The sequence below is a fragment of the Pipistrellus kuhlii genome, unplaced genomic scaffold, assembly GCF_014108245.1.
Source record: "Pipistrellus kuhlii isolate mPipKuh1 unplaced genomic scaffold, mPipKuh1.p scaffold_m20_p_19, whole genome shotgun sequence".
NCBI classification, from domain to species: domain Eukaryota; kingdom Metazoa; phylum Chordata; class Mammalia; order Chiroptera; family Vespertilionidae; genus Pipistrellus; species Pipistrellus kuhlii.
This window is the reverse complement of record NW_023425504.1, coordinates 217080-238494: the sequence shown is the minus strand read 5'-3', so window position 1 is coordinate 238494 and position 21415 is coordinate 217080. Positions and strand designations below refer to the sequence as shown.

At 39.2% G+C, this 21415-nt stretch overlaps 1 protein-coding gene across 1 annotated transcript in view; it reads left to right on the top strand.

Annotated features, from left to right (window-relative positions):
* AFF2 (AF4/FMR2 family member 2) overlaps positions 1–21415 on the top strand; it is a gene marked incomplete at its 5' end in the record, with an annotated part of 359224 nt that overhangs the window by 172959 nt on the left and 164850 nt on the right. The window contains one exon of the mRNA XM_036443509.2: positions 16945–17031. Coding sequence (XP_036299402.2) covers positions 16945–17031 — 87 coding nt within the window. The remainder of the gene's footprint in view (positions 1–16944; positions 17032–21415) is intronic.

Genomic DNA, 21415 nt, shown 5'->3' with positions numbered 1-21415 from the left:
AAGGGTACAAAGTTTCAATTATAGAGGGTAAGTAAATTCCAACAGAAATGGAGGCAGCCACTGATCTGGAAGAGCAGGAGGCTAGGCTTGCCCTGGGTGATGGAGAAAGCCAAGCTTTCCACACTCCCTGGCCAGCCCAGGCCTCTGCTTAAGGTTACAAAGTTTTAATTATAGAAGATACATAAATTGTAACATAAATGGCTGCCACCAGGAAGCGAGCAGGAGGCTTGGCTTCACTCCAGACTACAAAGTTTCAATTGTAGAAGATAAATAAATTGCAGATACCAGGGTCTCTGCTAGGGTTGTCAGGGTGCATGGCTGACCTGCAAACCACCACAGGCCCCTTGCCCAGCCTGCCCCATGCCTCAAAGGAACCCCACACTGATCTGGGACACTCTTCAGGACAAACCAGCTGGCCCACACCCATGCACCAGGCCTCTATCCTATCTAATAAAAGAGTAATATGCAGATTGACCATCACTCCAACACACAAGATGGCTGCCCCCATGTGGTCAAAGATCCTGTCCCCATGTGGGCACAAGATGGCCACCACAAGATGGTCAGCAGGGGAGAGCAGTTGGGAGAGACAAGACCAGCAAAGGAGGAAAGTTGGGGGCAAACAGGCTGGCAGGGGAGCAGTTAGACATCAATCAGGCTGGCAGCAGAGTGGTTAGGGTTTGATCAGGCCAGCAGGCAGAAGTGATTAGGGGCAATCAGGAAGGCAGGCAGGTGAACATTTGGGAGCCAGCAGTCCTGGATTGTGAGACGGATGTCCGACGGCCTGTTTAGGCCCAATTCCACCAGGATCAGACCTAAATGGGCAGTCGGACATCCCTTGAGCAGTCCCAGATTGAAGAGGGTGCCGGTTGGGCTGAGGGACACACACCCCCTCTCCCCCCCCGCACGAATTTCATGCACCGGGCCTCTAGTATAGGAATAGTTAAGTAAATTCTGATCTATACATTCTAAAATAGTCAGCTATTAAAATGATAACATTGAGTTTGTTGTAGTGACATGGAAAAACTTATTTAATTTTAAGTGATACAATTAGAATATAACAATTTAATTTTTATAGCTATATAAAAATGTGAGTAAAAAAGAAACTAAAGAAAAATACTCTGAAATAGTAGTTCTTATTTTATTATGGTGACAGGATAATGGGGAAGATTTTTTGTGGGGTTTTTTTTTTTTTCCTTTTTTAAACTTTCTCAACTTCTATAATTTACATTACTATAATAAAAATTGTAAGAAAAATTCTATTGAACCGAATTGCATTTGGAAAAGCGTAAGCAGGATAGTGAGTGAATTTAAAATCAATAGATTAACTGACCAACTAGAAGAAAATTAAAGTAGACGAGGGAGCAGACCATAAATGCCTGAGGTACTTACAACATGGAAGTGAGGCTCAGAGGCTAGATTTAGGCTAGGATTCCTCAAATGGTGGAGCCTAATCCCAGAGGGCCACATACAGAGAGATACATATTTGAGTGATAGAAGAAAGAATGTTCTAGAGCAATGGTCGGCAAACCATGGCTTGTGAGCCACATGCGGCTCTATGGCCCCTTGAGTGTGGCCCTTCCACAAAATACCACATGAGGGTGTGCACGTACAGTGTGATTGAAACTTTGTTGTCCAAAGTCATGCTGGTCAGTTCCAGTCTGTCTCAGTCCGGTCTAACCTCAATGAAAAAACAATGGACTCTTGTACAATCTGCTGCTCACCATTTCTTCCTCTTTTGGAACTGTCCTGTGCTCTCCAAACAGTTCAGTTTCTGGAGAGACCCATCTCATAGTACCCACCTTTCAGGCCATTTGATGGGTTCAGAGGCAGCTGAGCCTCAGAAACTGACCAGGAAACTTTTAAGGTCTTCAGGTGGCACACTAGGGGCCCAGTACACGAGTTTGTGCACTTTTAAAGGAATTGTGGGCCTCAAGGCTGCAGTGGGCACAGTGGCAGGTCTCAGCCTATCCTTCGTGCCTCCACACAGCCCCTCCCACCACAGCCCCCTGGTCCCCTGTTTTCCAGCATCCCCTCACCCACCACCTGCCACTGTTCCCACCCACTGACAGCACAGAGAAATTGGAGCCTGTGCCAGCAGCAAGTGTAAGTGGAAGCTGCTGCTCCAATCACCCCTTAGGAGCAGGTGGAAGTGGAGAAGCCTTCAGGGGCAAATAGGACCTACAGTCACTACTCACACCCACTGACAACACCAAGCAATCAGGACCAGCAGCAGGCACTGGCTGTGAGTGCGAGTGGTGACTCTGGCACCAGCTGCAGGTGTGAGCAGGGCCAGTGCTAGCAGTGGGTGCAAGTGGGGCTATCACCAGCTGTGGGTGCAAGAAGCAGTTGTCTGCCCTGATTGTCCCTCAGGGAGAGGTGGAGAAATCCTGAGGTGTGATCGGAGCCAGCAGTCACCTCTTGCACCCACTGACAGCGCCAAGCGATTGGGGCCAATGCCAGCCATCAGCAGTAGGTAGGAGTGGCAGCTCGGGCTCTGGTAGCAGGTGCGAGTGCTGGGTGGGACTGTGGCATGAGGGAGCAAATAATTTTTAGTAACCACCAGAGGCTCACCCCAATGACAGCAACCAGTGTCCCGCCTTGGTTTGGTGCCTCTGCTCACCTGCTTCACCATCCTGCTGTGGCTGACGCCCACCATGTTCAGTGCACACCCCCTGGTGGTCAGTGCACATCATAGAGAATGGTTTTTCAGTTGTTCCACCCTTCGGTCTATTTGCATATTAGGGTTTTTATATATATATATATATATATATATATATATATATATATATATATATATATATAAATTACATATATATATGTAATTTCTCTAGCCTATTTTTAATATTGCTCCTCAAAGTACAATAATGTTGGCATTTTCACTTTAAACAAGACATTGATAAATGCCAAAATGGGGTCCCATATGCTACTATGATCGGAGAAAGGAGAGACAATTTTAATCTCTCAAATAAAGTTAAAGGGACTGATTTGGTACTATTCACTGTGCTTATTGTCTTTGTGATCACAGGCAAGAAGCTTTTATGAGATATGTTATTTCCTTTATAGTGAGTTTTTCAGATATTTTTGTGGTTGAATGCCTATATGTTGTTCTCATTTAGCACTCTCTGCCTTGCAGCAAAGTTTATGTTAAAACAGAGCATCCTCCTTTAGTCCTCCATTCTTGAGGTGAGCATGCTAACAGACTCATGCAGTTATCCACTAGGAACATATTAATTAGAAATTTTTGAATCACAAAGAAAGAACTAAAAACAAAGGCAGACAAAACACCCTGGATATTTAGGCCTATGATAGTTTTGTATTCAGTTCCCTCCTAGCTTCTTAGGACCTATTGGGACCAGAGGAAACCTGTGAAGCTTATCCATACTCAAACATTGCAGCCTGCTCTTTAACCTAGCAGCCCCAGCACAGTACCACATACCCAATACAATTGATACAAATGTGAATGATTGTCTGATCTGGAAGCTCCACCCACATATTGTCAGAACCTGATCTTTATCACTGAGAAAATACCACAAAGCATTTGGAAAAACCACTGGCCTCTGTAAGAACTAGGCTTTTAAGCAGTGAGTGGTTCTCAAGCGACCCTGCTAGCAGTTCTCAACCTGTGAGTCACGCTGCTCTAAAGCCTAAGACCACCAGAAAACACAGACATTTAATTATGATTCATAATAGTAGCAAAATTACAGTTATGAAGTAACAGCAAAAATAATTTTATGGTTGGGGGGTCATCACAACATGAGGAATTGTATTAAAGGGTCGTGGCATTAAAAAGGTTGAGAGCCACTGCTTTAGAGGAAAGCAATGTGTCAATGATACTGGACTGGGCATCAAGAGACCTCAAAGCTAGTCCCAACCCTTCCACTACCTTATTTTCTGACTCTCAGCTAGTCTCTTAACCATTATGTGCTTCAGGTTTCCCATCTGTAAAATTGAAGTGTTGACTAATTTTGCACTTTTTAATACAGTACCAATAGCTACATGTGATTGGTTATTTAAATTTAAATTAATTACATTTTAATAAAAGTTGAGTTCCTCAGTCCATTAGACATAGTTCAAGTGTTCAGTGGCCACATGTTGCCAGTAGCTGTCATAAGACAGTACAAAATACATCATTTTCATAATCACAGAAAGGTCCAGTAAACAAAACTGCCCTAGATTATCTCCTAAAATCTATCTAGGTCTTCATTCTTAGTCTTATCCTATATGATAAAACCCTAATATGCAAATGCACAGAACAGCAGACCAAACAGCAGAATGACCAGTCCTATGATGCACACTGACCACTAGGGGGCAGACCCTCAATGCAGGAGCTGCCACCTGGTGGTCAGTGCGCTCCTACAGGGGTTGCTCAGGTCAGCCACAAGCCTAGCTCAGGGCTGGTATGTGCAATGGCAGTGGCAGGAGCCTCTCCCACCTCCGAGGCAGTACTAGGGAGCAGTGAGCTGAGTGGTAAGGAGCAGCGAGCAGGCAGGCAATAAGGAGCGAGGGGTCTTGGGCAGTGATAGGGATCCCAGACTGCAAGAGGGATGTCCTGGGGAATCAGGCCTAAGCTGGAAGTCAGACATTCCCTGAGGGGTCCTGGACTATAAGAAGGCACAGGCCAGGGTGAGGGACCGCCTCCCCACCAGTGAATGAATTTTGCTCACCAGCCTGCCTGTAGTCATTAAATAAAACCAAATATAGCTTTACCTTCTCAACTATGTACTCGTGACCATGTGTATAGTATATCTGAATAATTTATTTCCATCCTGAGGCTTATGTAGTGTATATTAGTCAAATGCTACTCTAGCTCTGAGTAGTGTACTTACTCTATAAAAAAGAACTAAAAAATCAGGCTAAGTGGGTATAAAGTGATAAAGTGAATGTTCCCACAAAGGAGAGAAGAAGAGAGAAATTTAAGACATATTGTAAATAACTGCCTCTGGCAGAGCAAGGTAGTACTCACCCTCATTCTAAACCTCATTCAAGTTCCTTTCCCTGGGTACAGTAAGAATGACCATACCTTCATCCTAAGACTCTGAGAAGGAAAGGGTACCTGAAACCCTGGAAGGGCCCTTTCCATAAAAAGCACTTGTATACCTCCAGAAACTTTAGATGACCATTACTTTCTAGGGGGAATTGCTTACTGCACACCCCCCACTGGCAGGACTCAGACCATTTTAAGTTTAATTAAAAAAAAAAAAAAGTGCTGGCCGAAGCTGGTTTGACTCAGTGGATAGAGCGACAGCCTATGGACTGAAGGGTCCCAGGTTCGATTCCGGTCAAGGGCATCTACCTTGGTTGCGGGCACATCCCCAGTAGAGGGTGTGCAGGAGGCGGCTGATCGATGGTTCTCTCTCATCGATGTTTCTAACTATCCCTCTCTCTTCCTCTCTGTAAAAAATTAATAAAAAATATATATTTTAAATGGTCTGAGTCCTGTGAACAGCTGTTCATTGGGTTGTATTTTGGTGACAAGGCACATTTAATAAGTCGAGCACTCTCTTCAGAGGGCTGTATGCCAATCATACAGAAGAGTGAGAAATATTGGTTGCTGCTACATATTGTGCACTGTGATCTTAACAGAGCTCATCCTATGAAGCATGGCGCTGACTAAAGTCCAGAGTGAAAAGCCACACCCCCTGGACAGAGGTCCTTGATCTGCCACATACTGGCTACATGACTTTGTGCCAATGGTTGCTCTTCTTGGAAACTCTTGTATTTTATCTATGGAATGAGAATAAGAAAAATGACTTCTCTGAATCCTAGAGTGGATGAAATACAGTAACATAAAAGAAACATTCAGTGGGTTCTAACCCCTAAATTCATGCAAACTTCTTCTATTGGATTGTATTGTGACTGTTCTTATTGTTGTTTAGCAATTCCAAATATGTTCAGTGTGCCTTTAGAATTCTGTGTTTCAACCCTTCACCGACTCCTAATCTGGTTAACTGAGGAGTTTAAATTGCCCCTGCAATTGTTTTCTTAATTATTAAATATGTAAGCCTCTTTCATGTCTTTAATACTGTGCAGTGCTTCCCCCCCCCCTTTTTTTCATTTTTGACCATTTCATGGTTCACAAGTCACATTGCAGCTTTTCAAATTGTCACATTTGTTTAATTAGCCCGGGGACCCTTCCATGTCGATTTCTGTCAGCTGTATAACAGTCTCTGTGGGTAACTTGCAAATTGCTAACCGCATTCCTTTTTTTTTCAAAGCAAATGAAAAAGAGACTAGATGAACAACAACCAGTGGAAAACTGGGAAGAAAGATGTGACTACAGCCCAGCATAAAACCACTGGATGACAATTGGCTTTTGGTCAATAGATTCAAATTGATTATACACTACATTCAGAAGCCCAGGCCTGAGAGAGCCAGGTTTATGAGAGACAGTTTCTCATGTACTGTTTATTTACTTCCAGCCTATGTGCCATTTGCTCACTAGAATCTTTCCAGCAAAGGTTTTGACATTGTTCTCTTTGAACCATCTCTTTGGTGCCTTATTAAATTTATAACTAGGGGTAAATGTATTGATATGGTTACCACAAAAGATGATAATAGGCTAAAAACCTTTATGAGTTTAAAGAGGATTTTGAGACTTACATGGGTAATAGGTTATTAAGGAAGCTTTTGGGTGGGGGCAGGTGGAAGGCATCCATTCCTCAGAGGGAGCAAATATTTTAGCATACAGGTGTGGGTGCCTCAAATTTGTCAGTGGAAACTCTTAATGAAAGAGACTTTGATAATAGACTCCAAGTGTGATTGCTATCTTTGTATTTTAAAAAAGGCTAGGTGATGAAATACAAGAATTTGATTGGATTTTCTTTAGCAAGTACTTAGCACCGTGACTGGGAAAATTTGGCTCGAGAGCCACTTTGATCCCCTTGAGTGTGGCTCTTACACAAAATACCATGGCCTGGGCAAGTCTATTTTTGAAGTGGCATTAAAAGACGTTTAAGTTTTAAAAATTTGGCTCTCAAAAGAAATTTCAATCATTGTACTGTTGATATTTGGCTCTGTTGACTAATGAGTTTGTCAATCACTGACTTAGCATATATCTGATATTATTTCTATAGACATAATAGAGACTCGGTGCATGAAATTCATGCACAGGTAGGATACCTAGGCCTGGCTGGTGATCAGGTCAGTTGGGGCATTCTGGCTGCCAGACAAGGCTTTCCTTCCAGTTGCCCGCCACCAGCAGGCCCTCTCTTCCCTGGCTGCCAGCTGGGGCCTTCCTTCATTCTGCACCACTCCCTGAGGGTCAAAGCATGTGATAGGAGTGATTGACCTCCTGGTTTTCCAGTCGAACTCCTGCAGGGACACTTTGCATATTAGCCTTCTATATATATAGATTTTATCAGTAGTTATTCCTAGCTTACTCTGTTGGTATTTTATCAGTAGTTATTCCTAGCTTACACCAAAACAGAGAGGGACCTGTCTTCCTGATTTTAACACAGAACTGATGCTTTTATAGCATGCTTATGGCTCCTAGAGTATTCATATTGAGTTTAGAATGTTGTTTTTCTCCATTAGTCAGATATATTCCGTTAGGAAAAGATATGGTTCTCACTTTTGCCACTTCTTTTATATACTCTTAATATAGAATAAATAAGCTATTTATTTCCCATTATTTGAAGTAATTTTGGGGGCGGGGAGCTAATCTGGGAGAGGAGCAACTGTTAAGGCACTCAGAAATACTCAACCTGTTAGGATCTTAAAATATTTGGAAGAGGCTTTCTGGATCAATTTCACTGGCTTGTTTGTGGTTTTGATGTTGTTAAATGTAGGCTCCTGCAAAGTTCAATGTCTCTGTTGCTTTATTTTTATTTGGGGAGGAAATAGGTTGGGAGGCGGGGTCTGGTGTTCAATAATTATGCTGCCATCTTGTGATCCATTCATTAATTTCATGTAAATAGGACAAACCAGTTCTGTTTTATCCCCATGGCTCTGTGATTCTATGATTCTAAGCGTGAAACAGCTGTTTCAGAAGAAAGACAATTCCATACAAATCATATTGGCTGGACTTCCAGCTGTATTAGTGGCCTAATGCCTTATTTTTAACTGAGCTCAGTAACAATGGGAGAGCAAAGCTACAACCAATTTGTTCACTGGATGCCTCTTCCATGAAAATAAATATTATTTATTATTTCCTCAGCAATTGAGCCTTTGTTCCTTCTAAAAGCCATTGTCATGAATTCCTCATTACTATTTTTCTTAATATATGTGTAAACTATAAGAAAGGTATTATGTTGGTAAAACTGCGGCAACCCTTATAAATGGAATACTAACACCTTGTATAAGTCTTTTATAAGGCTTAGACTAAGGATTGGAAGGAATGTAGCCTTCTGCCTTCTTTTGCCGAGAGGTGTCATTCTCCATTGCCTTTCACTTTTGGTAGTGTCCTGTTGCTGCATCTACACTGTTTATCTGTTCAGCAATGTGAGATCAACAAATTCCTTTGGTAGTTTCCAGAACATGATACTAATTGCATGCTATTTAAACAAATAAAAAATAACAACTGTGATAGGTTTATTTTAGTGCTACTTTTGAATGATAACTAATAATTCTCATTATCTTACTTGAATTCCAATTATTAATACTCTAGTCCAGCTATTCACATCTTCGATGTCCTGCAGACAGTAGACATTCACTAAATGTTTTTAAATGAATGAAATTAAATATAAATAATTAAAAATGGTTCTGGGGAAGAAACCAATGAAGTTGTGTATGTTTTATTAAACTGGTTTAGCTGACCTAGAGCTAAAAGAACAAATTGCAGATTAATCATAAAGAAATATCTCATGCTATGCGGATATAACATGTCAGTCCATCCAATAAAGTAGCTATGAAAACATAGACACATGGCTATACTATTATGAAAGCCTGGGTAATTGTTTTAAGCAAGTATATTTTATAAATGATGGTCATTTAGACATAGTTGGTGTCAAAATATTTTGAAACAAGAAACTCAACAACAAAGATAAAATCATTTTTGAAAAGAGTAACGGTGTCAAAATTAATTAATAAGGAAAGGAAACACGTTCATGGGTTAGAAAAGTTAATAAGGATCTTTGAGAAACTTCAGAACCCTCTGATGCCTGATCTGGACCATTGAGTAGAAGCCCTCTACTTAGATTTCCTTTTTGCTCCTTTTCTTCACAAAACACTTACTGATGGCTCATTCTTACCCTTGAACTTGAGCTAAGTTTGCCTTTTCAAAGAAGGCATTTTCAATCCAACAATATTTCCTAGTGGGGTGGTCAGTCTTATGTTCTGATTGGTTCAACTAACTGAGACAGGTCTTCATTAAGGATTGAAATTTATAAGGCAATACTTAGGGAGTCAACCCTCTTAGAGGGGCTGTAGCCTCAGATTGCTGCTGCTGAAACATGCAAAATTTAGTGGCTATGGTGGCCTGCCCCACTGTTGATGCCTTTGGAAATGTTTCATTGTAGAATCTGAGTATAGAGCATCTGAGAAGTAACTGGTTCAGAAGAAGTTGTCACATAGTCTTGCACATGGCTATCCACATCCCAATTCTATGCAGGAGATGAAATAGAGTTGATTGTATCTGGCAATGACAAGAAAATTGATGAAATCAGCACACAGGCAAGCTGCAGAGTCACTTATCACTATCTTCCCCAGTTGTAAATTAGAATTAGACTCTATTAAAGCGGAGTCTAATTCTAATTTGGTGGATGCCAGGATAAAGACAGCCAGTGGGAGTTGAACTTTTTTCTTGCACATCCCCGGGACTGATGGAGGAAATTTGAAGATTCACTGAAACAATTGCCAGCACTAGAGAGTTTTAAATAAAGCAGTCAGCTATTTTTGAAGAAGCATTGCCAGGATTTTTATACTGTGTCATTAAAATTATAACTTAGCATTATACATTTTGAAAAGAATTAGCTTTTTGCTTTTTTTTTTTTTTTTTTTTTTGGTGGATTACATTTTATGTTGATCCACTGTTGGGAAGTTATATTTAATGTAACAGTGATTTTATACTTTTTCTCTACCAGAACTTGCCTAAGATATCAGAGGTACAATTTCAGGAGAATGTCTTAAGAGCATTCCAAACAGAATGTAATTGAATGGAACAGGTATTTGACCACTAGAGAGGCTTGTCAGGAGTGTTAGTGATGAAGCCCAGGAAAGTTTATAGTTCCACTGTTGTTGGACTTTCCAAGAGCTGAACAAACAATCAGACAAATTGGGCTATTAGCTGTCTCACTGTGAGAGAACAGACTGTTCCCATACTCCTCTGGGAGTATGGTGAATTTCCTTAGCCAATTTGGTCAACCATATTTATATGTCATGTAAAACAAAACAGAAACTGCTGTTCCATATTCAGCTTTGCATCTTCTCATAAATATCATTGATCGCCTAATGTGGGGATCAAGCCTGGTGACCTCTTGGTTCATGGGTTGACACTTGACCACTGTGTAATACCATATTTGTATTTTAGAACCACTCAACTGTTCTCACTTATTATCGCTAATCACAGGAATTTGTAAATACTTGTAAAATTTCAGTTTTTACATTATTGACACTTCAGCAGATATAAGGGGGAACGGGACTGAGCTCCTCAATCTTGAGCTCTGGACAGAGTCTAAGGTGCCTGTTGGCTAAGCAGATGCATGCAGGCTTATGGTGGCAACGCTGTCACTGTGTTTGTGGGGCTGGCAGCAATGAGCTTTGTACATATTCCATGCTATATGGTTTCTAAAACCTTTGCACAGTCATTAGCTCAGTTTCCCCTGAGGTATGCCTGAAGAGGTAGAAGCAGAGATTTACTATTACTGGATAGGAGAATCTGTAGAGGCCATCTTAGCCAAAGGACACATACTACAGGTAGAAAAACTGAAGCCTCAGAGAGGGCGAAGCAACCTGACCTAAATCACTTGGGTAACTTTTAGCAGAATTCAGACAGCAGTAAAAACTCTCCTCACTCTTAGGCCAGGGACCTTTGGTAATCCCTCTGATTACAACAACATCAGCAATAGCAATGAAATAAGTGAGATTCTACCACCATTTATATTCATTAAAATGGTTAATTGAAAAATCCCTATAATTATATTTTCTCTTTGAACTCTTTGGGATGAGGACCGTAGTATTTATGGTATGGATTTATTTATTCTAAACATGTATCATTTACACATCTACAATGTATCAGGTATAATGTAAGGAGTACACACACATACATACACAGTACATCACAAACACTGCTCATCTTGCCTTCACTCTGAAGCCTTTTTTAAAATTTATCACAAAAGAATTCCTCCCTGACACCTTTACATATTGCTCTCCCCAAGTAGTTAGCATGTTAAGCAGAGTGAGCTCTTCCCAGAAAGAATCTTGACCTTTAATCATTTATAGATCCCAGTGACTGGTATATGATGGCTACTCAGTCCAAGTTAGTAGAATAAAATGCAGGATATTCACCAAGAGACTGCCATTTGCTAACTGTGTAGCCTTGAACAAGTCACTTCACCTCTTTGTATCTCTGTTTCTTCATCTGTCAAACAAGTATGATGCTAATCCCTACCTTTTTAATTAGTGGTACAAAAAGATGGAGTGTGGAAATAAGTGCCTGGTTCACTGTAATCATTTGGTAAATCTAGCATCATCATCATCATCATCCTCATTTCACACATAGTAACTTCAGAGACTAATAATATCTCATGTTAACCAGTTACTATGTACTAGGCACTGAAGATGCAAAGTTGAATAAGGCAAGATTTGGGATAACATGCTAGTTACGTGAAATAAAAGACATTTAGACGGTTCTGTGTTAGATGAGGATGGGATGCATTTGAGATTAGCAGAATCTGGAATTCACACTGTGTTCTGTCATTCAGTGTATGGGGTACCCAGCTTCTGTTTCTAAGTTAGGCAAAGCAGGTCTACCCACAAATTGTTTTGAATTTAACAGTGTCCTAGCCATGAGCCATAGTATTTATAATATGGAGGTGAATTACTGGTCAAAATGGACCCTTTCTGATTTTTCTGGGTTTGACTATGGAATCTTCAGATAACATTAATGCAAAGTTTTTACCGTTGTTAGAAATTATGTGGAATACTCTATTGCTTGTGTGCTTATTCTCTGTCAAATACTGAAAAATAAAACGTTATTACTTAGTCCTTTCTCTATTAACCATGTTAGTCAACCTTACAAAATGAAGACAAATCTAGTGTAGTGGAAAGAGTATGCCCTAATTCTAAAGGGCATACTCTTTCCACTACACTAGATTTGTCTTCATTTTGTCACCAGTATTCACTTATGACTAATGTGGGTGAGGCTATGTGCAAGTGGCCCCATGTCTTGGAGCCCACAAAACATTGTGTCCAGTGGGATATTAATTCCTCTTTTGTGTCTGTCTTGGAAAGGATCGGTGGAACTTAGAAACGGAGTTTTGGAACAATCAAGTGTGTGTGTGTGTGTGTGTGTGTGTGTGTGTGTGTGTGTGTAGATTTGTTGTTAAGGGAGAAGCGATGCTTGATATTGAGGACGGTACTCATCACTGGAGCCTGATGTAAAAGCCATGGACAGATAAAGGATTAGGTTAGATAAGGGTACATGGGTGTTTTTATCTTGTGAATAGCAAGAACATAAAAATGAATTAATAAACTCCAAGTATAAATAAAAAGGATAAAATGGAGAATCTGCTGTGAGGTTTCTGCTCTTTACAACTCTAATTTAGGGAATTGAAAAGATTTCTCTACTGTTCCTCACTAAAGATACTTTTCAGGAAATTATATTCCTTTAAACTGTATCCTCCCTACCTTAATCAAATGCATCATGGTTCCATGGAATCAGCTTGCTGTTTCATGAAATCTCACATTTTCAAATAGAGAGAATCAATTATAATTGGAAATGTAAAAGTGTATGCAATTCAATGTGGATTGAACGACAGGTCAGTACACTCTTATAGTAATTCAAGATAATCAGAATGTATTATACCTCAGAGTAAATGCAAAAGAACCAAGAGAGAAGGTACACCTTTGAGAAGTGAATTCATTCATCAGAGGTCTGTAACACTTTTTAATCAAACCAGATTACACCTCTAAAGCCAATAGTGAAAAGGGGTATAACTAAGCCTCTCATTAATAAGGCATTCTCCCTAGTTGCTGAAAAGAGACAGCACTTCCATCCCAAGCTGGTGCTTACTGTTCTTTGGTTGACTCTGGATAAACAGGACCTATATCTTTCATTTTTTGGGGTGGAGTGTTTTATTTATTTATTTTTCTTTATTGATTAAGGTGTTATATATGTGTCCTTATCCTCTCATTATCCCCAACCCCCCCCCCCCCCCAATTCAGGCTCTCAACCCCCTGTTGTCTGTGTCCATTGATTAGGCTTATATGCAGGCATACAAGTTCTTTGGTTGATCCCTACCCCCACTCTTTTCTACTTTCCCTCTGAGGTTTGATGATCTGATTGATGCTTCTCTGTCTCTGGATCTGTTTTTATTCATCAGTTTATGTTGTTCATTATATTCCACAAATAAGTGAGATCATGTGATATTTATCTTTCTCTGACTGGCTTATTTTGCTTAACATAACACTCTCCAGGTTCATCCATGCTGTTGAAAATGGCAAGAATTCCTTCCTTTTACTGAAGCATAGTATTCCATTGTGTGGAGATACCACAGTTTTGTTTTTTGTTTTTAATCCACTCATATGCTAATGGGCACTTAAGCTGTTTCCAAATCTTAGCTATGGTAAATTGTGCTGCTATGAGCATAGGGGTGCATATACCCTTTTGGAGTGGTTTTTCTGGTTTCTTGAGATATATTCCTAGAAGTAGGATCAAGGTTCAAAAACTAAAACTGGAGCTGTATCTTTTAAATTATAGGACATTTTTTTACAGCTTTTCAAAATCTTTTTTTTCTCTCCATTTTTTATTAAGGTATTATATGTGTACATATTTTACCATTGCTCCCCCACCCACTTCCATACATGCCCTCACCCCCCAGTGTTTTGCGGCCATTGGTTATGTTTATATGCATGCATACAAGTCCTTCAATTGATCTTTATCTCCCCCTCCTCTCCCTAACCTTCTCACTCTAATTTGACAGTCTGTTTGATACTTTACTGCCTCTGTATCTATCTTTTTGTTCATCAGTTTATAGTGTTCTTTATTATCCACAAATATCATGTGGTTTTTTTCTTTCATTGACTGGCTTATTTTACTTAACATAATGTTCTCCAGTTCCATCCAGCTTGCTGCAAATGGTAAGAATTCCTTCTTTTATGACAGCATAGAATTCCATTGTGTAGATTTACCATAGTTTTCTGATCCAGTCATCTGCTGATGGGCACCCAGGCTGTTTCCAAATCTTAGCTATTGTAAATTGTGCTGCTATGAACATGGGTACATATATCCTTTCTGATTGGTGTTTCTAGTTTCTTAGGGTATATTCATAGGAGTGGGATTACTGGGTCAAATGGGAGTTCCATTTTTAGTTTTTTGAGGAAACTCCATACTGTTCTCCACAATGGCTGCACCAGTCTGCATTCCCACCAGCAGTGCACAAGGGCTCCTTTTTTTCTCCGCATTCTCGCCAACACTTGTCCTTTGTTGATTAAATGATAGGACTAACTTTGGAGAACACCAGCCTTAAACAGGAGCATTATGCGGAGCAAAATTAAATCAATTGAAGAAAGATAAATATCACATGATGTCACTCATTTGTGGAATAATAATGAACAACACAAACTGATGAACAAAAACAGATCCAGAGAAAGAGAAACTTCGAATAGACCATCAAACTCAGAGGGAAGGTGTGTGTGTGTGTGTGTGTGTGTGTTGGGGGGGAGGGGTAATGGAAAGAGATCAACCAAAGGACTTGTATGCATGCATATAAGCCTAACCAATGAACACAGACACCATGGTGGTTAGGGTATGAACAGAGTTGTGGTGGGGCCAATGAGAGGATAAGGGCACACATGTAATGCCTTAATCAAAAAGAAAATAAAAAAAGTCTAAAAATAAAAAAAAATCATTGAATGTTTTAGAGACAGAATAATCAGAATTCAGCTTCAAACTATTGTCTCATAGATTTACTTTTGGACTGTTTTGAGGAAATTCATGAGTAATATTTGTCAAGAATGTTATCAACTGCATACAAATGCACATCTCAAAAAAAAAAAACACACTTGGAAATATTCTATCTCTTCAGTAGGTTAAGCATACCCTCCAAATTTTGTTTTTATTTTTAATGTACTTACTGCCACCTTTTAAATAATGCTAAGTAAAATCCAATCTAAATCAGCACTACTTTTAATCATACAAATTATGCTTCAGTGGTGCTACTGTGAATGAATCTGTGAAGTATTTCCTTGCAATATAGCCCTTCATACTTCATAGCTTCTTTTTGAACTGGATAATTATAGAAGAAAAAATCATGTTTTAGTGCTACTTGAGGTTTTTTATTAATGTTACTTTTGCAATGACTAATTATGTTATCCATAAAGACTGAGGAAAATATTATGTAATTTGAGTCATTAAAAAGGCCTTCCATAGCCCTACCTGGTTTTGCTCTGTGGTTAGAGTGTTGACCTGGGACCTGAAGGGTCACGTTCAATTACAGTCAAAGACATGTACCTTAGGTGACCCTGGTTGGGGGAGGGAGGTAATGTCTCTCTCTCACATCGGTGTTTCTCTCTCTGCATCTCTCCAACTCCCTTCCACTCTCTCTTTAAAAAGCAATGGAAAAAATATCTTTGGGTAAGGATTAACAAAAACAATAACAATAACAAAGCCTTTCATAAACCTTCATCTCTTGTACCCCTCCCCAAAGCTCTCATGTATTTCTATCATTACAATGATTTTATGTTTAACGTTTACATATAAAAATGTTTGATGAATCCATCACATGCTGGCACTGTCCTGCTTCACAAACTTTGTCATCTCTCTGGTGCTAGGATGTTAAACATGTGATTTAATTGTTCTTATTCTTCAGGTAAAGCTTGTTGGCCACAAGCCCTATGACTCAATCAGGTTTTGAGTATGCAGCACCTCTTCTCAAACTAAGTGTTTTAAAGAACTGAGAAGGTGCCCCTTCTGATAACAGAGAGTGGGAGGGAGCCTTAGGTAGTTTTCCTACTTTGAGACTTGAACTCACAAATACACAGTGTATATGTCTTGGTGTAACAGAGCTACCAATCACATAGTAACCATCTTTACAAATGGCAAAGAATTCTCTTCAGCTTTCTCATCTTTGCATGGAAAAATTAATGCCATGTAGTGTAATCTTGTCACTAACTGTTAGGCTATGTCCAGAGTCATGACTATCAGATTATCCAGAATGAAGATGGTGATAGTACTGCCCTCCCCTGAGCTGGCAAATCACACCTAAAATAGAATACAATGAGTTAGAAGAGCCCCATACAATCGAAAGCCCTTCCTGGGAATACCTAGAATAGTGCATGCAGAGCGCAAGCATTAGAAGAAAAGGTGAAAAGTTGGACATTCCCAATAAATAAATGAACAAACCACGGATATCTCAGCCTAGAAAAAAGACAACACCGGTGGATAGAATTGATGTCTTTCAACAGATGAAGGCTTGTCATGAGAAAGAAGAGGAGATATGTTCTTTGTAGTTCCGAAGTATGATCCATAGTTAGAAGCTCTGGTGAATCAAGGGTGTAGCTCACAACCAGGAAGAATCATCTAATCAAGCTGTCTCAACATGAGACAAGCTGTTTCAAACAGTAGTGAACTCCTTGTCACTGGATGTTAGATGGCCCTTTGTATTGCAGATAGGCTTGAAGCAACAGCATGGAGTAGGGAAATGGACCAAATGACTTATGTAACTCTGAAAAAAAAGCTAGGCCAATTAAGTCAGTAAGTATTTATAAAGGGCTTATTATATTTAGTCCCAAGAAAGTTTTTAATTTTCTAAGTGCCTGAAAATAAAGTTCTTTGTTTTTCCTCATCAGGAGATGACACTTCCCTTGTCTATTCTTCTCACTTCCATGCATACCCCTGAAAACTCTGAGCAGAACACATTTTCCATTCTAGGGCAGGTCAGATATCTACCTTCCTTCCTTCATTATCTTATTTTGATGATGTCAATCTTCCAATTGGATTTTTTAAAAATAAAAATAGACTTGATTTTCTAATTTCATAAAATATAGGCACTCTCTTGCCCTTTGAGATGTCATAATAAATATCATTTTTACTTTAAATTATTTATTGTTTAAAGTATTACCTAAGTCTCCTTTTTTCCCCATTGACTACTCCCCAGCTGCCTCCACCCCCAGCACATGCCCCCTCATCTATGTCCATTGGTTATGCTCATATGCATGCATCTCTTACTCCCTAACCGCCCACCTTACCTCGTAGGTTGGACAGTGTGTTTGATGCTTCTATGACTCTGGTTCTATTTTATTTCATCAGTTTATGTTATTCATTCTATTCCACAAATTAGTGAGATCATAAGACATTTATCTTTCACTGAGTGGCTTATTTCACTTAATATAATACTCTCTAGTTCCATCCATGCTGTGCAAATGGTAAAAATTCCTTTTTTTCTGCAGCATAGTATTCCATTGTGTAGATGCACCACATTTGTCTAATCCATTCATCTGCTGATGGGCATTAAGCTGTTTCCAAATCTTAGCTATCGTAAATTGTGCTGCTATGAACATAGGGGTGCATATATCCTTTCTGATTGGTGTTTCTGATGTCTTGGGTTATATTCCTAGAAGTGTGATTGCTGGGTCAAATGGAAGTTGAGGAAACACCATACTGTATTCCACAGTAGCAACACCAGTCTGCATTCCCACCACCAGCAGTGCAAGAGAGTTCCTTTTGCTCCGCATCCTCTCCAGCACTTTTTTTGTTTATTTGTTGATGATAACCATTCTCACTGGTGTGAGATGGTACCGCATTGTTATTTTGATTCGCAACTCTCAGATGATTAGTGACTTTGAGCATGTTTTCATATGTCTCTTGGCCTTTCCTATATCTTCTTTCAAAAAGTTTCTATTTATTAATAGGTCCTTTGCCCATTTTTTGATTGGGTTATTTATCTTCCTTTTGTTAAGTTGTATGAGTTTCCTCTAAATGTTGAAGATTAAACCCTTATCTGTGATAACATTGGCAAATATGTTATCCTATGCAGTGGGCTTTCTTGTTGTTTTGTTAATGGTTTATTTGTGCAAAATCCTTTTATTTTGATGTAGTCCCATTTGTTTATTTTCTCTTTAGTTTTCATGCCTTAGGAGCTGTATATGTTAAGAAATTGCTTCAGCATATGTCTGAGATTTTGCTGCCTGTTGATTCCTCTAATATTTTTATTGTTTCCCATCTTATGTTTAAGTTCATGGCAGTTTTAAAAGTTGAGCTGCTATCCTATATAATAAAAGGCTAATATGCAAATCTACCAAACAGTAGAATGACTGGTCGCTATGACGTGCACTGACCACCAGGCGGCAGGCACTCAACTCAGGAGCTGCCCCATCTTGGTAAGTGCACTCCCATAGCCAGAAGCTGGACTCAGGGCTGATGAGTGCAGTGGAGGTGGCGGGAGCTTCTCCTGCCTCTGCAATAGCGCTGAGGATGTCCTACTGTAGAGGGGAGTGGGCCTACGCCATCACTTGGATATCCCCCAAGGGCTCCCAGACTGTGAGAGGATGCATTCCAGGCTGGGGAACCCCTGATTTCATTAATTTGCACCCAACCTCTAGTATAATAAATAATTGAGCATTCTTGGTACCTGAATATGGACTATGTGCACAGGGAAAGGAAATATTGCACTTTTTAAGCCCTGTATTGTAAAGTGGAAAATGTGATGTCTTAAATAAAACTTTAAAATTGGAACAATAAAAATAAAATGCCTACTAGTAAGTAGACATAGCTATTCTAAAAGCAAACTTTAAAAGAGAAAAAATACCTTCCTTCCTCGCTTCTTTCTTGTTATCCAATTAAATATTTATCAGTCTGCTCAGAAACCATTTACTGATGATGTACACTAAACTAATGTTAGGGATGAATAAAAGCCCTAAATATGTTATCAGCTAAATGACAAAATAGTATAAAAAGTGTCTTCATAAAGAATAAAAGGCTCAGAAAAGTATTTAACATTCCTTGGGGCACTGAAGAAGTGCTCACAGAGGTGGCTGCATTTAGAATATGCTTATGATTTTGACACATGCAGTAGAGCTAAAGAGAAGAACACTCCATGTAGAAGAACAGAATGGGCAACTGCATGACAAGATTAGGGATCATGGTATGATCCATATTTATATGATGTCTCAAGTGGCTGGATCAGTGTTTGTGTGATAGGGGATAGAGAAAGATGAATACACTGGGCAGATAAATACATCTCTGTGAAAGGCCTTGAATGCTAGCCAAATAGTTTGGACTTTATATTTGGAAGAATAAATCAGATCCCTTAATTTTTAAGATCATGATTTTTTAAAATAACATTAGCTTAAACTGCATTGATCCCTTCTTATCTTTGAAAGGCATCAGAACTAAGTGAACATCAACCTCTGGTTATGTGTTATTTCCTCCTGTATTCTCACTCTCCGTCTTTAGACTGCCCTGGGCCTGATACATTCTCCCTAGCACCCCATCTAAGGAATTAATATAACCCTTTTAGACATTGAAGCCAAGCAATTGCAGTATTTTCAGTCCTATTGTCCAATTTTGGAGATAGTTTGTACAAATCAACAATTTTGACATTCATAAGTGTATACAATAGAACTGCCTATTTAAATGGCTTCTATAGTAAGTGTAAAATTTGGAATCAGGCATGATTTGCTTTCTTTGACAATTATCTGTGCTATCATCAACCCTATGATGAATGTAGAAAGAAGTAGGATAAAATGGTGAGACCAGGATGACCATACACCCACTCTTTTGTTTAGCTTGATCCCTGTCAAAATGTTGGTGTGAAATAAAAGTACATTTAAAATAACAATTATAACATCAAAAACACACATTATGCTATGATGTTCCTCACCTCATTCTAGAAACTTAATATATATATCAAAGAACTCTAGTCACTACAATTGAAAGAGATTAATAATTTGACTATCCCCAGTTGACAGAGGAGGAAATTGAGGCAAAGAGTAAAGTAATGTGTTCAGAATTACCTAGCTATTAAATAAGGAAACCAGTCTTTAGATCCAGGTGTTTTGCCAACAGTGTGTTTTTGTTTTTTGGGTGTTTTGTTTGTTTGTTATCTCACAGATTTTAAGGCGCCCCAGTTCAAAATTCCATTTTCCAAAACATTGGGTGTCTCCAGTAAATACAGGTAACTTGGCTGATCTCCCTTTCTTCAGTGTTTGAACCAGAACTTGGTGACACACCCTCTAAGAAAGCATCTATTTTTTCTTGTACCCATGACAGAGCTTGCACAGTAGACAGGGTGCTATCTTAAGAGCTGTGAACCTGGTTACTTTTAACCCTGCCTCTGCCATTTCCTGGCTATGTGGTCCTGTTCAAGTACTTCTGAGCCTCCATTTCCCCATTTGTACTGTGTGTGTGTGTGTGTGTGTGTGTGTGTGTGTGTGTGTGTACTATATAATCCCAATGGATTTTTCAGCTCAAATAATCCATGATTCAGTAAACTTATAAAAACAGATGCAGTTGAAAATTCTCAACTTAAGTTTACGTATCCATCTTAAATTGAAAATAGCATGTTTTTCTTAGAAAATGGAAAAACTCCAAGGAAAAAAATGCATTGCTAAGCAGAATTGAGGGACCTATAATGTCCTCAGGGGAAGTTCTGTAAAGGCTTCATGGAAGTAAACATTCCCTAAACAGAGGTTTGCAAACTGTAGCCCATGGGTTTTTGGATTTTTATTTTTTTAAATATATTTTATTGATTTTTTTCAGAGAGGAAAGGAGAGCATTAGAGAGCTAGAAACGTCGATGAGAGAGAAACATCGACCAGCTGCCTCTTGCACACCCCCTACCGGGGATGTGCCCACAACCAATTTACATGCCCCTGACCGGAATCAAACCTGGGACCTTTCAGTCCGCAGACCAATGCTCTACCACTGAGCCAAACCAGTTTCAGCGGTTTTTAGATTTTTAAATGGTTAAGATTTTCAAACAAAAAGGAATATGAATTATGAGCAATATGAATGATATGAAATAATGAGTGATATAAAATATTGCATGAACAATGTAGATGCTTTCCATCACCAAGCTATTTCTAATTGGGATTAGATATCTATATAAAGTAAGTTGGATAATATCCAAAAGTATTTCATTCATTTGGAATTATGGTTTTGAAAAGTCTTAGCTAGCTTAACATTAAAAACTGTGTCAAGAATGCATAATACCAGTGACTCAAATTTAGTAAATACCTAATATAAGTCTCCAATTTGTTTCATGCATTATTGCCCTGCTGCCCTGCACAACTGATTGAGTCTAATGTGTAAAATACTTGGA